Source organism: Alosa pseudoharengus, unplaced genomic scaffold, assembly GCF_046254945.1.
Source record: "Alosa pseudoharengus isolate Yale_2024_CS ecotype anadromous, Long Island Sound unplaced genomic scaffold, YU_APseudo_1.1 YU_APseudo_1.1_scf_6, whole genome shotgun sequence".
Classification (NCBI taxonomy): domain Eukaryota; kingdom Metazoa; phylum Chordata; class Actinopteri; order Clupeiformes; family Clupeidae; genus Alosa; species Alosa pseudoharengus.
Window position 1 is genome coordinate 42,589,293 of NW_027468848.1, and position 11,566 is coordinate 42,600,858.

An 11,566-nucleotide genomic window follows, 5' to 3' on the forward strand; every position below is an offset into this window, starting at 1 on the left:
TGTGAACTTGAAAATGAAAATGAAAATCGAGAAATGGAAAATAAATCGCAAGCAGGTGTCAGTTTTCATTTTATTTATAATTTTGGCATACATTGTGCGCATTGTCAGGAAAAGGCAAAGTCAAAGTGAAGTTTGCATTTTCATTTTCCAACTAACATTTTCATTTTCATTTTTGGCAGTAATATACCAGGATGGTAATGAAAATGAAATGACAAATAGACGTTTTCAATTTATTTTTATTTTGTCACAAATGTATCGTGTTTATCAGGAAAATTAAAAGCCAAATGTATATATTTCATTTTATTTTTAAATTTGGCAGGATAATTGCACTGACACTTTGAAAATTAAATGGCAAAACGAGTTTTTCATTTTAATTTCACTGTTTTCATTTTAATTTTATTAATGGCAGGAAAAACCCCCCATACAAGAACAGCTTACAGTCAGTGTTCCTAATATTTTAAAAAGATACAATTGTAGCCTAAACAGATTGCACAGAAGTGAAGCATGCCAGGAGTGCCAGGGAGCAGGAAGAAGTGTAGTACAAGGAGAAACCAGGGTAGCAGACAAATAGGAACACAGCCTAAAAGTCTCTTTTGCTTCATCTGCTGGCTCTGTGCAGTGAACAGTGCCAGTTGGACAGCAGAAAAACCACTGATTCTGCTGGTCTCATCATCTGTGATGAAAAGAGCCAGTGTGTACAATGGCGGAAGGAGTACTGTAGAGAACAGTGTGAGTATGAAGAATGCCATTGTACCCCATCTTTGCTCCTGGCATGACCCAAGCCACACAAGAAGGGATGTGTTACAGACAAGGGATGTTAGGTCTTCATGGCTGAAAGCATAGGTGGTCAAACCTGTGCATATATAAAAGTTAATCCATGAAAAGCACATGAAATACTGAAAACTGTCACAAAGACAGAGATGGGAAACCGGGCTTCAGAAAGTAATAGTCCTATCATGTAAAGGCCCCAAAGCTATAAGAAGATCCTGGTTTCCTTAAATGGGAAAAGATGGTACCCTGATCACCTTATATGGACCAAGATGGCGTTTTTTTTAAGTATATGTTTTTTGGGGCTTATTGTGACAGGATAGTGAAGAGACTGGCGGGGAGCGAGTGGTAAAGAGAGATGGGGTAAGTTTAATAAATGACCAGGGTCGGACTCAAGCCCCTCTCAAGTTACAACATAAACTGTTCACATTTTGACAAAGTACAACCATGTCACTGTCGAATAGTGTAAACCAATTAAGTTATATTTAAATGTTTTAAATGCAATTATCATTTTTGTTAAGTGCACATTGGTGCCCGATATGAGACGACACTATACTGTTAAAATTCACACACTCCTAATGCCTAAATAGAAGACTGACTTCATAGCTTTTGCCACTTTATTAGCTAGGAGATTAATTTTACTGAGATGGAAGTCTTCCACACCACCAACAATCTTTCACTGGTTGGGAGACCTTTTAGCCTATTCTAATCTAGAGAAAATGAGGGCTATGCTGCATGGCTCCACCACAAAATTTTATAAGATATTGGATCCGCTTCTTGAATTTCGGAAATCCATTCAGTTCCATTCTGCTACTTTATAATCTACTTCATACTTCTATATAATCTACTTCATACTTTTATTCATATGTTTATACTTATGTCTCCTGCATATCATGTGAGTATTTTACATAAGTACACATAGTATAACTATGTACAAACCCACTTCCTATCTACCTTCATTGTCAGCAACGTACCTGTAAGAGACTTCACAAAGGCCCTTTTTTGCTTTTGTTGCTTTTTGTTTGTTGTTTCTTTGTTGTATCTGTAGTGTATTATTATTTTGTTTTGTGATGACTAGAATTGAGTATGACAACGTCATGCTACGCAACATATGGACAACCGGCACATCAAGAAACTTTGTGCATTTTAGGGGAAATATGACCGTTTCGATTTAATGGAAACCTATGGAGCTGCATCGAAGTGGGTAGCGAAAAGGGCTTGTAGCCTACTTACTAAATCTTTGAACAAATGTGAATAAAAGGCACAAAATAAGGTTGGTGCGAGTCATCTGTGTGTTCATGGGATTAAGGTGACCATTACATTCCTATTTTTATATTTCTAGTTTACTAACAGGAGTGTCACGAACGAGTAGTCACAGTCAAGCTGCCCGTGGCTGACTGTATTAGGAATGAGGAGGTGTCGTAGGCTAAAAAACGTTCTATGCTGACTGCTGGGGGTTTACGTAGCGGACTGATGTAGCTAGCCTAACTTATGGAACATGGACATGTTTATGAGGGAGGAAGAAAGAGAGCGGCTTACTTTAGGCTTGCCTTTCATTGTGAACGTTTTTCCTCTCGTAGTATAGCATAATAGTATAGCATAGCATAATATTATATTATCATATAGTATAACATAATATTATATTAAGGATTATACTTAAGACAAGAAAATGTTTCACAGCATAATCGATTCAAAGCAACTCTTACTTGACGTTATGTCTCTATCACAACTACGTCTGACGGATGAAAGTCGACGTGGTGGTTATGTCGCTAATATGCACACTGCAGACCGCTGTTCATTTATTTTTTGTGTTGTCAGATAAATCATCTGTGTACCCAAACTTTGTTTTTTTTTGCATACATAGCAGGGGCGGATTAGCCTGGGTTTTCCCATGCTGCCTTACGCGCGCAATTTTATTCACGCAGCTAGGTAGCCTGGTTTCTATGGACTTCGTTTTCACCTCAACGAAGTAACCAATCACAGAACGGAGGGAGGGCAGCAAGATGATGACACACCGAAGCCGCTATGAGCTACGCACAGACGCATTTGATAGACATTCGTAGCGCCCAATAAACGGCTCTGGGCATTCGTAAACCACGTTTCAAATACGAGAAAATTAATGTCTAGTTCCCAGACCCCATCTCAATGAGATGACGTCTGACGTTAGCCAGGCTAGCGGCGGAAGGTGTATAGGGGGAATTTGGGTGACACACTACCAACTGGGAGAAAGAGGATTTTTCGATCACAGCAAAAGTAGTAGTCTTCAGTGTTCTAGACATGGTTATGGTTATGGTTATGGATTTAGCAGACGGCTTTGTCCAAAGCGACACATAAATACAAAACAACATAATAATATTTAAAATTGAACAGGGAACAGATTAAAATGTAGGTCAAATATAGTAAGGAGAATAGTACACAATAGTATCAATTCAATCAATAGCCTAATAAAAAAGCAATGTAAAAAGGGGAAAGGCAATAATAAAACAATAATGTCAATTCAATCAATAATATAAAAACAATGACATGCTAAGACTACATTAAGGAGAATATCAATAATAAACAATAATGTCAAATTAATTAACAGCCCAATTAAAATAAAACATTAGATTGAAACATAGACATATTGTCTGTCATTGTCCAATCAGAATAGTCAGATTCAAGTCGCGTTTCAAATGGTCCCGCCTTTCTGGGCGAATTCATTGACATGGAAAATCACCCCCAAGCATTCTCCCATTGACTCTCATGTAACACTTAAAACTTTTTTTTTCGGAAAATGAGCCTTTAATGCATTTTCGGAATTTGGGACTCGCCCTAATGCGCTTGCGTCATACGCAACTGAGCAAAGAGAGCGAGGGGATATCTTCGATCAAGTCACTTTTTTGAACTTGCTACTTTCAAGATGGCTGCTAACGTGTGCAATTCCGTTGCATCTCTGAAAGAAGTTCCCTTTAGTCGACGATCGAGGTGCTTTAGTCAAGGTGCTTCGCCAGTTCTGATTTCATTTCAGTTAAAAACAATTTGACCTCTACGCACAGCTCATCTGTAACACTCTCCCTCTGGAAAGTCAGCACACCTCTGTGTGTAACAGGAGTTGGTCATGCCCCGAGCCCATCTCTTGACAGAGGACACCAAACAATCTTGAGTTCAATGGACAAGACTTAATGAAATGTATGATCTGAACTGCTTGATGGAGGACAGACTCAAAGGGCTTTGGCATTTTTTTTTGCAGCAAGTGCCTGACGATGGATCATACAGTGAGTCCATCTGGTAAGCGGAGCTACCTGCTTGACACGCACAGCTAGGCCACTCTCTCGCCCGGTCATTGATCGCGCCCTATCAGTATATTTACCTATACACTTGTCCCAGCACAGTCCAGCATCTCTGACAAATGAATCGAGACCATGAAAAAATGCTTCAATGCTTTATGGACTCAGTTTAATATGGGTTATTAATTACTCTTTGACATCACTGGCCAGATCGGAAATTCTCCGTGCTACTGTGTCATTTGACAATGGGATGGCACTCAGTTTAGAGGCAGCGCTTCCACCCAGCATGATTTTACACGTCTTGTGCCGCAGGCAAAATCAGTGTTTCGACGATAGTGTGTGGTTTCCCAAGTTTTGCAATTCTTTGGGAAACCACATATGAAGCTTCGAGACACTGACTTGACACAGTGGTGTGTTGGACAATGGTGGACTTTTGGAGATGGAGGGCATCGCATTTTCTTTTTAAAAAATCCACTGATTTGTCTTTTATGTCAGAGTGCTTGGACTCCAAATGTCTCTTTAATTTGCATGGTTTCATGCAGTCATTGGCCAGCACCTCCGCACAAACAACGCACTGTGGATGTGATTCTAATATGCCAGTTACAGAAAAACCAAACTGCAAATAACTCTCATCATATTTGCGGAGCTTAGCCTTTTTAGGAGGATAACTTTCAGCTGTAATTGGTTGGCGTGAAAATGAATGTGTTTGTGATTTGTTGGTGCATCTCCTCATTCTCAATAGAGTACTAAAGTGAAAACGTCACGTTGTCCTGGCAACCATATTTTCTGTTCTAAACAACCGAACCAGAGATGGCATTTTCTATTGTTTCGCTAGCCTGGCTAACGTCTGACCTCATCTCATTGAGATGGGGTCTGGGAACTAGACATTCATTTTCTCGTATTTGAAACGTGGTTTACGAATGTCCAGAGACGTTTATTGGGCGCTACGAATGTCTTTCAAATGCGTCTGTATGTAGCTCATAACGGCTTCGGTGTGTCGTCATTGTCTTGCTGCCCTCCCTCCGTTCTGTGATTGGTCCCCTAACTGAGGCGAAAATTTGCTCCATGGAATCCAGGCTGCCTTAGCCTGGCGGGCCATCCTATATCATTGAAATGTATATTTAAACTGCCTAGGCATGCAATAGGCCAGCGCTACGACCAGAATAAAGAGCAGGATGACGTGGCCAAGTCGGCAAAACCGCAAATACATCCTTCTTCGAAAGGAATGACTTAAGTGCATTGTGTTGCTCAACTTTCAAAGAAAAGCACAAGTCCAACTCCTCCAAAGTTGACGCCAACGCCGAAGTCATCCAACAACATGCCCATTGGATCCTGTCCTGTGCACTCTTCAGTCTATCGCACCCGCTGTTCTACCAGCAGTCACACATGTATTTAATGCTTCACTCAGTTCTAGAATAGTTCCTTATTCTTTTAAACAAGCTAGGGTTACACCTCTGCTAAAGAAAAGTACACTTAATCCAACTGAGGTGAAGAACTACAGACTTGTCTCCCTTCTTCCTTTCTTGTCAAAGGTTTTGGAGAAGGTGGTCTTCAAGCAAGTATGTGACTTTCTTCATCAGAATAATCTACTAGACCCTATGCAGTCTGGTTTCAAGAGTGTTCATTCTACTGAAACTGCTCTTCTGTCTGTGACTGAAGCATTGAGAGAAGCTAAGTCCTCTGCTCAGTCATCAGTATTAATTCTACTAGATTTATCTGCAGCCATGACATTCTCCTTTCTATACTATCTGAACTGGGAATTTCTGGAAAAGCTCTTGACTGGTTTAAGGAATTATCCGGAGGAAAATGCACTTTAGATCAATTTACGGATGATTGGGAGTACATACGTTGAGTTGACATCAAAATCATGTCATTCGGATGTGTTTTGAGAAAGCTCGATTTTACCGTTTTTAGTCAAAACTCGTTAGCCTGGAAGTGACCCGAGCATGTCATTTCGCCGCTACAAAACGCTATTTTTATACCTCTTCTACAGTTCCAAACATTACACTTACGTGGTAGTGAGTAGAGGGTCCCTAAAGCCAAACCAAAGTATCCCGAGGTCTTTATGTGGTCGGATAGAGAGTCCAGAATGAATTTCATCAAGCCAGTACCTTTCCTGCTGCAGCTGTCATCTTTAGGGGAAAGTCCGTAGGAGTAGATTGCCTGGAAATTCACAATTTTGTCGCCATTTAAAAAAAAAAAAAAAAACATAGTCCAGTATTTCTTTCGAAATTGAAATGAAGTTGTATGCAACAGCAAACCATAGCTTTAAAAAAAAAACGGCGACGAAATTGTGAATTTCCAGAGCGTGTTACTCCACACTCGGCAATCGACTCCTCCGGATAATTCCTTTAAAGGGCGCTTTTCCACGTGTCTTGGCAGGGACAGGTATCTAAGTCTCCTCTATCTAACACCTCAACACAGGTGTGCCTCAGGGATCAGTATTAGGACCCCTTGCTTTTTGCCAGTGTCAGAGAAGGGCCATTTGGTCGGCATGTGGCTTCGTCTGTGATTGTTTAATCGCTAATGAGAGCCACCGTTATGCCTGCTAACCACCAGATGTCACTGTTTTGTATTCGATGCTTTGACACTTCGAAACACTTACGATACAATCAGGAAGAACCTTCCAAAGCTTCGTGGGGCTTCATTCGCCCAACCCTAGGGGAAGGGGGAAGGGGTAAAATAGAGATTGGCCCTAAAGTTCCACAGTTAGCTAGCTAGCAAGCTAACGTTTTACATTGGATATTATGGTAAGTGTTAGCTACGGGCTAAATTTGTCCTTAACATTGGGGTATTGGAAACAAATTAGGTTGGTAATGTATCGTAACACCCCCTATTTCCACCGGTCCCGTATTTCCGCCGTCTTGCGTGTATGTGTCACTTAATATCAATTTCTATACAAACCAAGACAGCGGACTCCTATAGAAAGGCAACTACCCACACCATAGGTGTATCTAAATTAGCTATGTACCAAAAATGACATTTTACCTTGACTCGAAGAGCTGTAAACAGTGTTGTAAGGCTGCGTGTACACAACCGCTTGGAGCTCCAGTGGAATTTTAATTTCACGACGAGAATTCTCGGTCTAACCGTCCATGTGCCGTTGAAACGGTGTAAATAGGCGACCCATCAGGCCAGCACTATAACTCCGAGCGTGGTAAACAAAATTGGATATTTCAGGCAGTAAATGCTCCCGTTAAGAACCAAACCAGACTTTGTTCAAATCTACACACCTATGGCTACTGAAAAATGTAAGGTTCATTTAGTACAGTGTTTCCCAAACTTTTTTTCTGGGGACCCACTTTTTAAAAATGACAGACTATCGCGACCCAACTCGTGATTGTGGTAGTTAACAAACTAGGTCTTATAGAAAGCTGTTAGCTTTCCTAAGCTATATAAGGTATAAGCTAGGGGTATTACACAACATAAATTGTCACTATGCTATGCTGGCGACCCAAATAAAATCTCTTACAACCCACCTGTGGGTCGCAACCCAGTCTTTGGGAACCAATGATTTAGTAAATGTTATTTTGAAGTGTTAAAAAACATCGTTGTTTTAGAATTTCTGAACAAAAGTGGCGATAATTGGGGGTGTTACGATAGGTTCAGCATGAGTCAGTTATCGTAACGCCTCCAATTACCACCACTTTCGTTTGAAAATTCTACAACAATGATGTTTTTTAATAGCTACTTAAAAATAACATCTGATAAATGAACCTTACATTTTTCAGTAGCCATAAGTGTGTAGATTTGAACCAACGCTCAGAAGTTAGTGATGGCCTGGTGGGTCGCCTATTTACGCCATTTCAATGGCACATGAACGGTTAGACCGACAATTCTCGTCATGAAATTAAAATTCCACTGGAGCTCCAAGCAGATTTGTACATGCAGCCATACAACACTGTTTACAGCTCTTCAAAATAATTGAATGTCCTGTGAATTAATAACTAGAAGTAATGTGTGACTACTAGCTGTCTTTCCCATTGGAATCAATGATATTGTATTTGTGTGTCGCTTTGGACAAAGGCGTCTGCAAAGTGACATAACTACAATGCTAACTTGTCTTCTAAAAAGGAGCGTGAATTCAAACGCATTCTATGACGTGGCGCTGGTTGGCACATGTGGGACTATTTTCTCAAACCGAGTTTTTCTATCGCTGGAGAGAAGGCTAGACCGAATGTGTTTCACAAAAAACATGTTTACAGTTTAGCAAGTGATCGCTTTGTTGGGCGCTAGGATGATAGAGGTGTAATGTATGTTTATGTTACCTTTCAAACTTGGAAATTCGCCACCTGGTCCCAAGGTGAGGCTAGTCTGAGCACCACACAGCCACAATAAAACGTTCAAGGCTGTTAGCAGAACAGTGCCGAGGTAAAATCCAGGGCGATTTGCATTCAACCCACACAATGCTAAGGATATACGGTTTCGCATTTCAGCTGTAAGTCTACTTAACTTTCAAAGTAACGTTACACATTTACGTTAAGTTAGAATTTGAACATAACGTAAGATGTCCAACGTGTACCACTAAGGTTAGATCTAACGTAATGCGAGCTGCGCTATGGAAAGTTAACGTTACAAATGTGAACGCCACATTGTGTTAACAAACGGTGCCGTTTCCCTGCCACCACATCTTCATTTTATGCAAGAATGCCGGCCAGACGAACATTATTTCCCCTGTTAGCTCCACGATAAACAGCAATGTTATGTGAAATGATTCACTTTAACCACTAACGTTAGCTTTACTCTTTGTGAGGAGCAATCACCTATCTTTCCTAGATTAAAAACACCGATATGCATCTTAAATTGGGTTATCGTGATTTACGTAGGCTTCTTCTTCTTCTTCTTCTTCTTCTTTGAATTTTAACGGCAGTTTGCATCCAACTAGTTGCATTACTGCCATCTACAGGACTTTTAATGCATTACACTATATTCTGTTAAATAAACCAGTATCCATTAAAAACTTAAAGAAAATTATTTTTCCCCTCCCACTTGACCCTATTTCTAAAATACCTTTCAGAGATAGATCTTCTACTCCAATCCCTCTCAAATCTCTGAACAACTCTTGTCTGTAGGAATCATATTTTTTACAGGACATTACAACATGATGCACTGTCTCCAGCTCCTGACAAGAACATAATCCATTCTGATGTTTACCTAAAACAAAGAGAGTACTGTTCAGAAATGTATGTCCTATTCTCAATCTTGCAAAAATAACTTCCTCCTTACGTCTCATCTCCTTTTTAGAAACATTAACTGAGTCAATTACCCTACTAGATATAGAAAAAAGGTGCCTCCCTTTGATTTCCTGTTCCCAAAGCTGTTGCCATTTTAAAATAATTTCCTGCCACACAATACTTTTGCCTTCTGACTTAGACAGATTTAGGTGGACATCTATAGCTTCCTTTTCCACAGCTTTCTTGGCTAACTTATCAGCCTTTTCATTTGACCTAATGCCCACATGAGCTGGAACCCATAAAAAAGAAATGTCTACCCCCCTCCTTTTTACATCTCTTATTACCAGTAGAATCTCATATATAAGGTCTTGACGACTCTTTGATAAGCCTTTTCCCAAACTATTGATAGCTGATACAGAATCACTACATATCAACACTTTACGGGTTTGAATCTGTTCAGTCCATTGTACTGCCATCAAGATTGCATATAACTCTACTGTAAATACACTAAGAAAATTTGAAGTTCTTTTAAAGGTTTGCATATTCCAACCCTGAACAACAAAAGCTGCCCCTGAAGCACCAGATTCTTGATCCTTTGATCCATCTGTAAAAATTAATAAATGCTCTTGATAATTTTCTTGTACATGACACTGAAATACATGCACCAAATCCATCTCAGGATTTTCAGACTTAAACTTAAGCAGCTGTAAATCTTTCTTTGGGAGCTCTAGTTGCCATAATGGAATTGAAGGCCACATTACTCCTGAACAGAAGCTCTTATCCAGAATAGACAGTTCTTGAGCCACAGTCTCCCCCGTCCATCCAAAACATGACAGATTTGTCACTTCCCTCTCCCAGCTTGGTTGAATAGCAACTTTAACTGGGTGATCACACCCTTGACCCATCAAATTTACCCAGTAGTTTGCCTGCAGCTGTTTTCTTCGCAAGTATAATGGTATCTCTCCTGTTACTATCTGTAAAGAACACACTGGTGAAGAGCGCACGGCTCCTGTACAAATTCTTAGGGCTTTCGCTTGGACTACATCTAGTCCAGCCAAAACTGACTTGGCTGCAGATCCATATGCCAGACACCCATATTCAATTCTAGCTCTAATCAAATAAATATAAATCTGTTTCAGAGAAGCCATGTCTGCCCCCCAGTCCATTCCACTAAGACACCTCATTAGATTCATAACTCTTTTACACTTGTCAATAATCGTAGATACATGCTCCCTCCATGTAAGTCTAGAGTCAAAAATGACACCAAGAAATTTAAAACTTTTAACCCTTTTCAAGTCCCTGCCATACATCTTTAGTTTAAGACTTTCATCAATTTTCTTTCTAGTAAAAAACATCATTCTAGTCTTCTCAATAGAGAATCTAAAACCCCACCTCTTTCCCCAGTTCTCCACTAGGGTTAAAGTTTCCTGTATTTTCTTCAGAGTGTACTGCACATTTTTCCCCCTTCTCCATAAGCTACCATCATCTGCAAATAATGACCTTCCAATACCTGGATCAACTTTAGAAAAAATATCATTAATCATTATATTAAATAATAATGGACTTATGACGCTTCCTTGAGGAGTTCCATTTTCAACTACCCACCTTCTGGACATATCTTTTCCTATTTTTACCTGAATACTTCTATTACTCAAAAAATCCAAAACCCAGTTAAACATGTTTCCACCAATACCTAACATATGCAATTTAATTAAAAGACCCTCTACCCATAACATATCGTACGCTTTTTCCACATCTAAAAACACTGCCACCACTGTCTCTTTTTTAACTTGAGCTTTTCTTATTTCATCTTCAAGGCATAAGATTGAGTCAATTGTACTTCTCCCCTTCCTAAAGCCACTTTGGCAACTGGCCATCAGTCCCTTTTCCTCTACAAAGTGCATTAGCCTACCATTAACAAGCCTCTCCATTAATTTGCCTAAATGAGAGGTAAGAGCTATTGGTCTATAATTAGTTGGACTGCTAGCATCTTTTCCTGGCTTTCTTATAGGAACAATAATTGCTTCCTTCCACCCTAAAGGAATTTTCCCCTCCTCCCATACTTTATTAAATAAATGTAAAACTTCTTTCAAACCCTCTTCACTAAGATGTCTCAACATGTTATAGCAAATCTCATCTTTACCAGGAGCAGAATCATTGCACCTACTCAATGCACTTCTTAATTCACTCAGAGTAAAAGGAACATTATACTTATCTTCTAATTTATCTTTCTGTTGAATAACCTCAATATACCTACTCCTTGTTTCTTCTCTACTCCTTTTTTCTTCATCTGTTAAATTATTAGAACTATGTACCTTACTAAAAGTATTAACCATCATTTCTGCTTTCTCCAAGTTT

General features: G+C 39.6%; 1 protein-coding gene across 2 annotated transcripts in view; it reads right to left on the minus strand.

Moving 5' to 3' along the window:
• Positions 1 to 8,865, minus strand: part of rhbdd3 (rhomboid domain containing 3) — a 35,134-nt gene extending 26,269 nt beyond the window's left edge. The window contains exons 1-3 of one of the 2 annotated variants that reach the window (XM_076271412.1): positions 8,303 to 8,865; positions 755 to 853; positions 470 to 673 (exon numbers count right to left, since the gene is read on the minus strand). In XM_076271412.1, coding sequence (XP_076127527.1) covers positions 470 to 673; positions 755 to 853; positions 8,303 to 8,465 — 466 coding nt within the window. In that variant the 5' untranslated portion in view covers positions 8,466 to 8,865. Of the gene's footprint in view, positions 1 to 469; positions 854 to 8,302 lie in introns of both variants that reach the window. The other variant, XM_076271411.1, reaches the window with a different exon arrangement.
• Between the last annotated feature and the right edge of the window lie 2,701 nt (positions 8,866 to 11,566).